General features: G+C 29.6%; 1 protein-coding gene across 6 annotated transcripts in view; it reads right to left on the reverse strand.

Annotated features, from left to right (window-relative positions):
* Positions 1 to 14,841, reverse strand: part of LOC119673259 (RNA-binding protein Musashi homolog Rbp6) — a 318,684-nt gene that overhangs the window by 16,959 nt on the left and 286,884 nt on the right. For 5 of the 6 annotated variants that reach the window (XM_038084516.1, XM_038084514.1, XM_038084515.1 and 2 more), the window contains 4 exons: positions 11,098 to 11,180; positions 10,851 to 10,935; positions 4,938 to 4,973; positions 2,958 to 3,041 (listed from right to left, as the gene is read on the reverse strand). In XM_038084516.1, the coding sequence (XP_037940444.1) occupies positions 2,958 to 3,041; positions 4,938 to 4,973; positions 10,851 to 10,935; positions 11,098 to 11,180 (288 nt within the window). Of the gene's footprint in view, positions 1 to 850; positions 2,143 to 2,957; positions 3,042 to 4,937; positions 4,974 to 10,850; positions 10,936 to 11,097; positions 11,181 to 14,841 lie in introns of those variants that run through there. The other variant, XM_038084518.1, reaches the window with a different exon arrangement.

Below are 14,841 nucleotides of genomic sequence, written 5' to 3' on the forward strand. Positions count from 1 at the left end.
TCAGTTTTTTTTCACAATTTGTTCATTTTTATTTTATTTATTAAAATTAAATTTATTGAAATTAATTTTATTAAAATTAATTTATTAAAATGATTCAACATTGTATTTATGGAAAAAAAAAACTTATAAGTATAACGCATGTAAGAGGATTCTGAACTAATATGGAATAGATCTTTATGTTGAACTATGAGTATATAGTTCTTTCCATACGTATTAATCAATTTTAGCTCATATAGTATTACTTAATAATGTTCTATAAATTTTGATTAGTAAAAACATTTATCAGTCTTTTTGTAATAACACATATGTCACTCTTAGAAGTGAAGTAGATAAAATAATTACCATGCAGTGCTGTTTTTTTTATACATAGAATTCTACTAGACCAGAAATGTACCGACTACTAGCTAATCTGCTTTTTGAAAGACAATGACCTTTAAATTTTATATATTTTATAAAACCTCAAAACAATTATGAATTTTTTCATATTCTAAACACATTTTTTTATCATAATTATAATTCTCACCTCGTTTAGTTAACCACTTCAATAAATTTATATAGAATAGTAAATTGAAGAAATGTAGTAAATTTTAATATAATATGAAGTTGATACTCTTTTAATATATTGTATATTGGAAATAACATTTGCTGTGAACTGATTTAACATTTTTGAAAAAAGAGCTATTTAATGAGTTTCTCACAAATAATTAAATGTACAAAGAAAAAACTTATACTTACAGTAAATAAACGACAACGAATGATTTTGAAAAACTATCTCAACAGTTTACACTAAAGTAAATAATTTACATTGGAGATGACTATGAGTTTGGTTGCAAATTTTTTAAAATTTAAAAAAAGAAATATATAAATAAATAAAAATTAATTAATAGCAAAATTCTGCACTACAAAGTGCTCCGACTTTTTGTTTCTGGTATTTCTACAAATTTCACTTAATTAAAATTTGAATTCATATGAATGTTCCTAACATTTAGAAGCCAGTATAAAAACGGACAGTATGCGAATGCTGTTCTATTTAAAGTTTATTTAATTTTAATTATTAAAATATTTATTATATGTCATAATTATATATATATATTGCGTGCTAATGGATTGATCAATTCTTACATAAATGCTAAAATAAATTTTTCCTTCAAACTTTTCAAGACAACACAAGACAACAAATAATTTTTAGATTTTGAACAGCGTCTTTTTGCACCTTCTTAAAAAATAAAAGTGAATCCGTGTTAAAATTGTAAAATTCACACCATAGTACTGCCTATATTTTGCTCACATGTAACCGTACAATCTAACAACTATATTAAGTGAGAATTATTAGCAACATTTTACAAGCCAACTATATCCAATGGAAGTTATAAGCAATTATGCGTTATTTACTAAATTCAATGATTTAGTTACTGCATGAGCTAACTATACTCAATGAGAATTATTAGCAAAACTCATGAACCAAATGTTCTCAAGGAAATAATACATTGTGGTAATTATAAATATTCAATGTGACAATTCTTAGCAATAATACAGGAGCTACCTGTAGTTAAGGATTGACTGACTATGTAAACTAACTATACACAATGAGAATTATTAGCAAAACTCATGAACCAAATGTTCTCAAGGAAATAATTTAAGTTACATATAGCATATCTAGTAACTACACACAATTCTTAGTAACAATACAGGAGCTACCTGTAGTTAAGGATTGAGTGACTATGTGAGCTAACTATACTCAATGAGAATTATTAGCAAGACTATTTAAACAACTGTATCCAATTGTTATTATTAGCAATATTACATGAGCTATTTAAAGTCAATTGGACTTAACGACTTACATGAGCTTAGATTGGCTTAACATGAATGTAGAGAACTTTACATTGAAGGAGAGTGTGATAAAGTCAATTAACAAATATAAATCGCAAGTGCTTTGTACAAAAGATAAAAAAGTAATAAATTAATTAATCTTATGATAACGTAGGCTAAAATAGTAATTATTTTTCTTTGTTCCTTCATGCGAATAATTTTGTTCAATGGAAGCTGTGCCCGTATCCGCCACTTAAGTGGAAGTTGTGGTCGGTGCCATCATAAAATCGCCGATTAGAATTCTGTTATCCGGAACTACACTCATCACACCAGCTGTTAAAAAAGCAATAAAGAGAAAAAATTAAAAAGTACATTTTGTAACGAAATTATTAAAAAAAAAAAAACAAATTTAAACAAAAAGAAAAAATTTAAAAAAAGGAAAACAGTGAATAAAACTAAGCAAATTGTGTTGAAAAATTTGAAATACATTTTTTATTAGTTGACTAACCAAATAAGCAGAGTAAATAAACAGAACCAAACAGAAACAAAGGTTTTTCAACAATTAAATCGTGTATGCAGGCGCCAAAATGTGATGAAAAGAAAACTTAATTTAAATTGTTTAAATAAATAAATTTCAATCAATATTTGTTAATTAATAAACGCTTTAATCAAGGCCTTGTGTAAACACTAAACACTAAACACGCATGTGAACATAAGTTGGAGTGAGCTTAGTTAGGTCGATGAGAATAGCCCCGGAGCAGGAGGTGTCATGATTATTGCACAATATTTCGTCATATCAAAACGCTTGCAGCCTAAGTTCACTACTGTGCGGTATGAGTTGAGATACTTTAAAGTTTTTGAATGAGTACAAAATAATTATGTGTAGATTTCCTAAATAACCACATAGAAAATTCAGTAACTATTTACGTATACTTTATTCTGACTACTCATTTCCATGTCTATTTGTAGAGAGACATTCAGTGCGAAGTCTCGTTTTGTTAATTGTTAGAACGAACTTTTCAATAGAATTTGTTAGCCAAAAGTGACACAAACTAAATCAAGATTTTTAACTTCACAATTTTACATTTTTACTTATCATATAGTTTACTAATGAAACAGCATGAATTCAATAAAAAACAATCACTTACCAGTTGGATATGGTAATCCAAAACTTGGATATCCCGAATAACCGCGTCCAGCTGCATATGCAGCATAAGCAGCAGCAGGAAATCCTGAAAATACAATTAGTTGATTAGAAAAACTATATAAAAGTGTATCAGTATATATTATATACTTAAATACATTTAAATTAGTAAGTACATGACACGAGAAAGAGAAAATTAAATAGTATTTACTATCTTAAAGAAATCACGAAGGTATCTAAAAGTACCTCTATTCCAAACTAATGCAGTCAGTTATAGCGTTTTATAGGTTTTTTTGTGATATCAAAATAGGACTGACTACTGCTAAGGGTTTTTGGTGTACAAAGCTGCCACTCTAATCCAACGTTAGGACTTCTACAACATCTAACGCGTTTCACAGTTTCTCTATAGTATTATAGGTAAGTGGCTTCTTTCTAGGGTCTTTGGTGTATAAGGCTGTCACATTAACCTAACCCAACCTAGTGACGAAGTAAAATTAGCTGCCATTGACACTTAACTCTCTATCTGTGTAAAATACCATCATCGCCTAACAAAACTTTTATGGTAGCACTTGACCCAATCGTTCTTAAGTAAATTTTGTTTTGTGAGCGCAATAGGCTTCATAAACTTTCTTCGAAGACGTTATTTTAGGTTAAAGAAAAAAAAAAATTATGGACGACTACGTCAAATTTGCAGCAACAGATAATGTAAACACACTGACTAATAGATTATATTCTCTATTCATTCAAATCTTATATGACGCTAGAGTGTTACTGACTTAAAAGAGAATAATATAGTTATAACTTTTATATGCGTTGTTCAAATTGTAAATACCGAATATTCTTTAGATAGAAATTAAAAGTGCAGACTTCATATTTGAGCTGAATCAAATAAATCTAGTATTAGACGTGTTTGGATCTCCATATGTTTCGTAGAGTTCCAAAGATACGCCATATTTTTTCCGTTTGCTCTAAACTCAACTCTATTCAAAATCGTCAGTTTAATTTAGTTACATTGCCTAGTTGCCTATTTACCAACTTCGATAAATTGGCCTTATATACACACAGAGAAGTATAGTTCTTTTATTTTAATTTTTAAATCGACTTTAAGAGTGAGATGATTTGATATTTTAAGATTTTCTGTCATCTCCACATGTTTATGAGTAAGAAAATAGGTAAGAAAATAGATCTTGGTAAGTAATTAAGATCCTATAATATGTTAAAAAAGCATTTTAAATCGATGCTCTGATAAAAGTAATATCAAGAGTTTGATTTCTATTTGAGGTGAAGAACGTTGCTTAATCGTTTCTACTAGTGATCATCAGGTTACCTGCAAGAATGAAATTTTATAGAGATTCAATTTGTTTACTAGTGTCGGTGCTGTCCCTGATAATGATTGGAGTCTTAAAATTGTTCACTTCTGATATCAGAAGGTTTATACATTCCTGTGATGCTACTCTGATCATTATTGTGCATAATAATCTTAAAATAAGCTTGAACAGATTATAGTTGTTACTGAGTTAAATTAAGATTTTTTTGCTTAAATTTAAAATGTCGTTTTTCCTTCAGTGTTGGTGGAGACAATTTAAAAAGCCCAACATTGCTGCAACAATGGATCTTAATATTTTATATTTAAGGATTTTATGTTTTGGAAAATATTAGTATTGCAATCTGAATCTTATAAAACAGATTGATTATTTTTTATGTCCACCATAGGTTTCAGGTTATTGGTACGGAACCTTGCAATAGGTAACGAATATTTTTACGGTTAATAGCACTTTTTGGTTTGAGAAACACAGAATTCAGATGTGTTAATCTGTATCGTATTTATTTTAATTTTTTAATTTAACTTGTAAATTATTTTTAAGTTCAAAAAAAGTCTATTTTGCTTTTAATTAATAACTAATGATATGATAACAGAGACATAGCTATTCCACTTAAAATATACAACATACTCTTATATAAATAGAAGATTATTTAAACTCACCATCTGGTAGTGTCCCCAGACCCCACATGATGTTATCTATTTGAAAAAGTGAGAAGAAAATAGGAGGAAAAATAGAAAAAAAATATATTAAATTAATATTATTCTTAAAAAATTATTTACTATATATAAAAAAAAACTAATAAAAATGTTGAATGAATACAAATCTATATTTGGTATAAGTCAAAAGAGACTAAATCTCTTTTTGTGTTAGAAATATATTGTATCTAAATATATATATATATAAGTAAATGTAGAAAAAAAATTGTATCTAAATATTGATTTAATTTTCTAATAAGATTTATGTGTGGAATTGAAAATAAATTGCTAAATTGTGCTTTTGCGAGCACATCTGTAACGAATACATACATACATACATACATACATACACATATTATTGTTCGGTCTTATTGCTAAGATAATATTGAAGTTAAATATTTAGTATCTAATAATTTCATATGAATGTAGACAAATTGACATTTAAGACGATTATTTTGTATGACTACTTTGTAACTAATTGTAAATAAATTTTGTAAACTCTAATCTCTTGTAATTATTATTTGTAATTGTTATTTGCTATTATTGTAAGATATAACATGTAACATGTAGGAAACATGTTTGTTATCTTCTTTCTAGTGCAGCTATTGATTAGTATCAAATTATTGAGTTAAAGATATAAGATAAAATGTTAGAGATAAAACTAAATATGCACTAAATGCATAAGTACAGTAAATACTAAACACACATTAAGGCTCTTATTATATGGCTAATAATGAATTGGCTAGGAGCCGTGCTTGAGGTGAGGCGGTACTAACTGAGACTTCTTCTAGCAAGAAACCCAGTGGCGCACGGCACACAGAGCTCAAGCGATTTGCTAGTACAACTAATTTTAATTTAAACAATAATAATAATAATTCAATAATTGAATAATTGAGTAATTGAATAATTAAAGAAAAATGAAATGAATAATTCCAAATAAATGCTAAACTACAAATAAAAATTGATTTTAAATTAAATTAGTTTAATTCAATTATTTTCAATAGTTTTGTGCGCTAAAGTGTTTTTAATCCTTGCGGAAATCGCTGTTATCCTTTATTGTTTGTTGCTGGTCTCATTTGAGCGTTTTTTGTTTACTTCGTTCGACTTAAAACTAATTTAATCAGCTATTTATTTCGAATTTTTTGACATTCACGTATATGTTTTTATATACTTTTTACATTTACATTACATTATATATAGTAATAAAAGTATAACTTCGCTATTGCTTTTTACAACAATTTTACAGTATTTTTTTTTTTTTTTTGGTTTTTGTTTTTGTTTTTGTGTAGATATTCCATTTCAATTAGCATAATAATGTTACTTCTGTATGAGATTTGAATAATTGTTGGATTAAATATTCGTTATATTGTAATAAATCATTTGAATTTGTTTTCTCTAATAATAAAACAAAATGATTAATGTAAAATTTTTAGCTTTAATTTTCCACAGCAAATCATTTCGGAACTTTGAAATTAAAATTTTGCATTAATTTGTGTGAGTTTGGTATGAATTTCATATCGAAGGACGAAGGGATAAAAAGATTGAATAGTATATACATATATCTATATATCCGCAATATTTCATGTTAATATTATGAAGTCTACTGTTTGATAAAAATATATAGATGTGGGCTTAATAAAAATATTTTATAAAATTCTATTGAAATTTAACAATTAAAAATAAAAATACAATTAATTAATTAATTCAATTATTCTACAGCTGGTGTATGATTTCGTTCTAATATAAACACAGCAAGTAAAAATTGTTAATAAAAACTTTCACAGCAAAAGTAACAAAACTCCAGAAAAATATGCGAACAAAAAAGTCAAGTACGGCTTTGGATCAGTTGGTTAAAGTGCGGTGCTTCTAAGCTTCACATTTGGCAGGACCCGAGTTCGATACCTGGTACTTGCAGTCTCAAAAATAATTATTTACGAATAATTAAATACAAGAATTATTTCCAAGACCATTGCTGATGGGTATGGTTCTTCAGCTGTATGGTCGGCCAAAAATTCCATTAATTAAAATAATATAAAAAAAAATAAAATTTTTGTAGTTGTAGTTCACTACTGTTCGAAAATAGCTCTTTATAAAATTTTAACTAAATTTTTATTTAATAAATATATTAAATATAAAATAATTGTATTAATAAGATATTATCATATTTCTATAACTCTAAATTATTTCAATATCAAAAAAAGTATTTGTATTTATGACATTAATTATTTGAAAAATCTAAATCTTTTACTAAGATCACAATAAAGCAAGTGATAAGCAGATACATTTAATTGGAACTTGTTATGAATGCAATATAGTAATGGGAACTAACAAGATAGAAGTATTTTAAAAGATTAGTTTTATAGGGGTTTGTTGGTGAGAGAGAGTCAGAGTGTAACAAAAGTACATGTAAGAAGTGAGTTTGAAGAAGAGTTTTGTTACAATCTTGAGTTTTTCGACAAATTTCACAATTCAATACTATGGTTTTTTTTAGATGTATGTAACTGCAAAAATCTATTATAATCTATAATTTTTATGTAAAATCTTCTATTTTATACATTCTGTCCTCAGACAATAAATAAATAATAAAAATTTGATCTCTATTATAATATAAATATTTAATGAAAGACTTGGTGAACCTTACAGATTTTAAATCTTTCATTCTCTAATCTAAACATTCTCAAGATTTTTGGGATTCATTAATCACCGTTTTGAGCACTAACTTCAACTTCAAGTAATTGAATAAAAAAAAATATGGCCTTATTTTAGCGACTGCGGTTCTTGTTGTTGTTATCCAAATAGATCTATGAACATATGAATATACATTTCTTGACCACAACAAATTCTTGGAAAAACATAAAATTGACCCCAGAACTACTCATTTTTTCAAATGATCAAAAGCCGCTCACCTCTCCTAATAAGGACATATAGAACACATAAGGCAATTAATTGTGTTAGTAAGTACCAGAAACACAATTAATTTTCTCAACAAGAGTAAGAAAGTGAGATTAGAGCAATAAGTCGAAAGTTGAACTTGACAATGTAAGTGCTACGATCACATACGAAGTCGTTATAAGACCACAAACGTATTTTTGAATATGTTTCGATAAAACTCTCTTTTAGAACCCTGTTTCCTAATGCAGTTATTGTTGATAGGATCTTTTATAAATAATTGTACAACTAAATAAAGTCATTTTTAAGTTAAGCATTAAATGGTTAAAATTGTTTGCGATTAAAAATAAGATATTGAGACAAAAATAATAATTTTGGCTTCATTGTTCTATGAATGTTATTATAGATATTTAAGCTTTAGTTTATTATTTTTAGGTGTATAATAGAAAAAAAAATACTTTATTCACTTTTTTAATATGAACTTAGGTAGAATGGAAGGATTGAACCATTTTCAATTATTTAAAAAGACCACATTCCTATTATTTTTGGGTAGAGGATTACATATTTTAGAACCAGCCCAAAACATTGATGTAAGCAATCATTAAGTTAATGTTTGGTGCATTGTCGAGTGAATCAAAGAGTACAGCAATCAAATGCTTAAATTTGGATATAGTTAAGTATGAGTAGTGATTTATTTTCATAATATTTATACATCTTACTTAAAATAATATTATTTAGGTCCTTCAACCGATATCGTACCTCACTCACAATTAAATAACGTCTGTGGAAAATTAAAGTTATTCATACAACTTCTAACCTATTATATATGTATATATATATATATTACTTACACGTACTTCTAATAGAATTGAACATTCATTTCGTTTATATATTAAAAAAATTAATTACAATTAGTTTCGCTAAATATCTTAATTATTAAAAGGCTCGGCTAACCCATGAATTGAAATCCAGAACTGAATGAGGTTTTATATATCGAAATATGCAAATCAAATAATATTGTGAAAATATTCATTTTCTAATAATTAAATTTTATGTTTCATTAATAAATTAAATTCAATTAAATTTCAGAACGTAATGCCGGTATTTAATCACTCAGTTCAGGAATATCTCGACATGGCAACCGAGCCGTCAGCTATATTTGTATAATATTTTGTTGAATTTAATGCTACATTCATAATGCTAAGTAAATATGTATTTCAATGACAATATTAGAGAGCATCGCTACACTGCTAGTTTAATAATAGTTTCATTAATAAATACTTCATACTACAAATTTGTTAAATAGTCAATGTTAATTTCACTTTTGTAATTTTAATATTTACTTTCGAAAGAGCTTCGGCTACTAAGCCCCTAGGATTTTTGTTTTACACTTCAAATTGTACAAAAAACTTAAACTAAATGAAAATTAAAAACTATGATATAGGCTAACCCTCATATAAAATTAGGATGTTTTTTTTTAAATTGATATGAAAGCCGGCTTTACAGCGAGGACTACAAAAGATCACTGGGATTCCATAAACTAAAATTTTTAATTTTTTTTTTTGAGTTGGAATTTCAACTTCCACTCTGTTAACTTTCAATTAGATTATTTATTTAAAAAATCGAAATTAACATGTATATATTACCAGGAAATATAATGGCTCAGGTGTGATAAAACGTATATAATATATACATATCGTATGGACAATATTTAAATTTTAGTCTATGGTAATTTTTTTGTTATTGTTAACAACTTTTTATAAAGAATTTATATTTTTCTTTATTTCTTTGTTTTGCAGAAAAATATAAAAAATGTGAAAAATATCTCATGATGGCAAATATAACGTTAAAATATATCTAAAGTGTCCTTTAAACTGTAAAACCAGCGATTTGTTTGCTTCTTCATGTACGTCTACTGACAAACCTAAGGTATCTGTTCATTATCATTTTTCAACTTTTAATTAATTTAGCTTTAAACAATTAAAAAATAACTTCTTAGTTTTGCTAAGACTTTGGCTAATTCTCTATTATCTTAATTAACATCATCGTAATTACTTAGTAATTAAAAATTATTCCTAAATTAAATTTTAATGCTTTCGATAAATGCAGAGGGATTAAATACGAACAAATACGCTTAATACAATCGGCGAGCCGCCATTTTTGATTGAAACGTGTTATTGTATGGGTGTGTGTGTCTGAGTGTTAGTTGTGTTATGTGTGTACGTGTGTACGTGTGCGAGCAATAATTAATATTTGCTATATTTATGGTTTATTGAGGGCGTGGCAGTTGTGTTATAACCGCTGTTTGCGGTCAGATGCCAAGTGTATTTGTGCCGGGAAGCTGATACAACGTTGCAGTGGGCATATCGAGTCCGGGCACCGATAGCAAGTCGCTCAATGGATAGGCGAGCGCTGCAGTGGGTCTAATGTGAGCCTGAGCAGTAGGTGCGGCGGCCGCAGCGGCAGCCAACGCACCAGCTGTATTTGGCGGACGTAACTGATTGATAGCTGCTGCAGCCAGTAAACGCTTGTAGCCGACCATAGCTGCTGCATCATATAGTGTAGCAGCTGTTTGTGGATTAGTGGCTGCAGCAGCTGCAGCGTACTGCAAGAGAGAAGCGCCGGTAGCGGCGGGAGTGGTTGCTGCTGCGAGCGGTATTATGGTGTGTGTGGGTGTAGCGCCAGCAGCTGCAGCCGCCACAGCAGTGGCAATGTTATGCTGTTGCTGCTGTTGTTGCTGTTGTTGATTGGCAGCAACAGCTGCTGCTGCTGCAGCGGCCGCTGAGAAATGTGTTGGTAGCGGATATGGTGTATAGCGTATGGATGTGGTGTTAGCTTGGCTACCACTTGGAGTAGCGCTACCAAATACGTTTGCATGATGTGAGTGATGTGAAAAGTGATGGGTGGCGCCAGTGTGTGCGCTCGTGGCAATACTACTACTGATGGCACCACCGCTATTATTGTTACTCCCCCAAACTACCAACTCACCGTAAGCGGATCGACCAGCTGCACGCGTTTTTGCTAAATTGGCTGGTAGCATAACCTCCTTAGGCTGCGCCTTCTTGCATTCAACCTGTAAAGAAAAATAGTTAAAATAAAGAAAAATAAAGCAAACGGAGAAAGCAGCGATTAAAATAGAAAAGTCCAAATAAGTTGTCTGCAGTGAAGAGCGTCTGAACTACAGTCATCAGTCTGAAAATCTGAAAATCTCAAAATCTGAATATCTCAAACTTACCATTTTGTTATTTATTTCATGGAAATGAATTTCACAAACTTTGTCTACCACATCCTCGCTTTGAAATGTAACGAAACCAAAACCTGCAAAGAAAAGTCGGAAAAGGCAAAAATTAATAAATTAAATTTGTGTTTGATGAGCGCCGTAAGAGGGCGCTAGAACAGTTCATAGTAGAAATTTGATTCGCTAGCATTTTTCAAGAATCTCTTTCAAAGTAGCGCTGTTATAGAGTGTGGTTTTGAGGTGGTGTGACCTCAATGCTTGTGCATCAGCAGTGTCCAGAGTTTGTTTCTGTACACAACTGACCACAAAGCCAAAAGCAGTTATGAATTTCTTATAATAATGAAGCAATGTAGAAATGCTGCAGGCAATGGACATGAATCAAAATTCTGCAAAATTACTGGCCACAAAGCACAGTAACCATACTTTCGACATCTAAACTTGGCCAACAGAGATTTAGAAACTTTGCCTATTGGCATTTGCAGGAACCAGTAAAATGCAAGGCTAAGTAATTGATTTCAAGATTTTGTGATCCTGGCTGGTCCTAAAACAGTTTTGCAAAATCTGCTTTACTTCAGTTGAATTATTTAGCAACTCTAAATGGAAATCAAAACGAACGTGAGGTATTAAGGAAATGCAACTTATTGTTTTGGGTGGAAGGAAACAATGAGACTTAATGAATATGTGAAGAATATCCTTCTTGGAAGGAAAATGCTGACATTTTCTTGTTTAAGATTTTCTTATTAAATTTGTGCATTTCCCTGTTAAATTTATATTTAACATAAAGGAATTGGGATTTTATGTATTATATAAGATGTTTATTTGCATATGAAAAATTTTTTAATTTCGCCTAAGCATTTCAGGCACTTTATTGCATCTTTTTAATATACACTCCTATATATTATTGCTTGAAAAATATTTTAATTAAAAATAAATTTATATCAAAAGTTTTTGTAATAATAAAAGTTTATGATAGGCATAAGATAATTAATGGTATATATACTTTTACAATTGGAACACATAAAGACTTGGCGTTTTATATACATAATAGGAAAAAAATTTATCTATAAGATAAAGGTGTCTTTCGTTCTTTGCATTCCTAATAAGAAACACTATAATTTATTCATACAATTTATATTTTTGTACCACTGACGACAGATATACGGGGAATTATCTGAAACGACTACAAAGTAATTTTTATGTCAGGCTATATCCTTCAAGTTGGAGCTTTTGTGCTTAAGAAATAGTGAAAATATACTCTAGATGTACTCTATTCAACATAAAAATTAATGTCTATATTGACAGTCAAATGATTCTAAAGGTGATAGCAGGTAATAGCACCTTTTCCACGAACATAAAATACTAAAATGCATGGCAATCATTGACTGATAACAAATACGAAGCTTCAGGAGGGTGCTTGTTTATAGAGACATGGATGGAGGCTTAATACCAAGTAAACTTGAAAAGCCAAATAAGTAATTATTACTTAATAACCAGATTGTTTACAATAAACATTTTAAACACGAATAAAACAATTTAGTCCATTTTTTAAAAAGAAACACAAAAGATAGGTGATTTAAGTGCTTAATATATATAATTATCCGCAATACTCTTTAGCTAATATTTCATTTGCTGGTATGTGATACGTTATCATATATTTAAGTACCTTCTATAGTTACTGGCTTACTGGCCTTTGGCCTTCATGAGAATGAAGCACTTGCTGGTTTAAGTTTAAAGTTAGAGATAATGTGAGAGTCTTTTCGGTCGCTAACTTAACTATTGATCATAAACTTTAGACATTTTAAACCACTTCATGCTAACATTTCTAGCTAGCGGTTTGCTGTTATTACCAGAAGATAACTTGTCTTTAAGATGAGATCAATCAAAAATTTAATCGATATAGACACGGAAATAAAAACGGCATTTGATCTAGCACTATTGTTCCTATGCACCTACTAAAAATAGTGTATGAATCTATAGTGGAGCGTGAAACTGGATTGAAATAAGAGTTATTAGTTTATTGAGATAACATAGTCTTTAATTAAAATCTCGGTGGCTGAATCACAGAGATTAGCAATGACTACGTGATAAAGAGCAAAGTGATTTGTACTGAGACTGAAACTGGTTTGTACTGATTCACAAAGTAAATATTGCTCCCTATTGTCTTGCAGAATTGACATATTAAATTATATGATAAATAAATAATTATTAATATAAAATTTTACTTTTTGCGTTATTTACTTATATATTTACACACCAAAAAATGTGCAATCTGTTAAATGTTTAATTCTACTATGTTAGAAATTGGTATATCAATTTTGAATTTAATACTTCAATCGTGTGCCTGACTAGGGATAAATGTTTGAAGTGGGCACTGTGACATTGTTACTATACTGCAGAGACCTTATATAAACTGAATTTTTAATATAGTGTATAAAATTTGGTAAAAGATGGCTTCAGTTTGGGCTTCAAAACTAGATTGTCCACCATTGCTTTAATCAATTTAAACATAATGTATTGTCTTACAAAAGTAAATATATAGTATGGCGAAAGTGAACTCATATCATATTATATTTTATTAAAATGCTTTGACTAATTTATTTAGTCCTTCAACACAAAGATATTAATCGTATTGAAGTTCAGACATTGAAGAACACAAGCTTCTTCAATGAAAATCGGTCACATGCATTTATTATTTTCACATTAATTATTCAATAAGTTCTACTAAAATAATCACTTTTCAGTTGTTTGTATCTACAAGATAGAAAATGTATTCTAAAGCAACTTTTATGTCAATCAAGTTTTGCATACACTATGACTTTTTAAATATGTGGAAACAAGTAATTGCAGTTAACGTAATTTAAGGTAAATGCTTTACTATACTGAAATTTGTATTGAGGCTTTTAATTTTCCAATACTCTTCATACCCTTCTTTGTCTACGTTCTTGTCCTTTCGAGCATATGAACTCATAAATTATTCCTCGGCAAGTCATCATTTCGCAAATTACTTGAACAATGAATGTTGCGTAGATGGACAGGTGGTCGGCTTACGGCACAAAGCGTATTAAATTACCAATAATTCCCAGCAAAATAAACCTGTAAACCTGTACAGTGTACAGTGCACTGAGTATGCGTCCATGCTGCTTCACTCGGCGTTGTCCGCCTAGTTTCATATATATTTGTATATGGCTTGCTGCAGGCCGTCCGACTCGCCAAACTTAAGTCAATAAAATGAGCATCGTTAATCAAAGGGTATTATAGTTGTACGATACTTTATGCCACGTCCCACACCCCATGGTGTCCCCTCTCCGAGACTACATTTTTAGTTAAAAATTGTAATGGAACGGCAAGATATGGCATGGCCATGTGCACAAATATATATGCTAACTTTGACCCACTCGCAAATTTTCCGTAATTGCATTCTATCGATCCAAGGTAAAAAGAAGAAGTACGACGACGACGACGACGTTGTTTGTATCAAATGAAATGCAAAAAGGATAAAAGAAAAAATGTAAAAATTGAACAGCAACAACAACACCAAGAACAGCAACAACACTAAAAGCAATGGCTACGACAACGACAACGACAACGTTAACGACAACAACAAAAGGAATCAGAAAAAATTAAAAGGAAGACTTCTACCTTGCTGCTCATTCATAAATCATGAATATGCCAGGGAACTGCAACATTGGTCGTTTAACGATTCGCTTCCAATATACCAGTTCCATATGAATATGGACTAAG

The sequence above is a fragment of the Teleopsis dalmanni genome, chromosome 1, assembly GCF_002237135.1.
Source record: "Teleopsis dalmanni isolate 2A chromosome 1, ASM223713v2, whole genome shotgun sequence".
Lineage (NCBI taxonomy): Eukaryota > Metazoa > Arthropoda > Insecta > Diptera > Diopsidae > Teleopsis > Teleopsis dalmanni.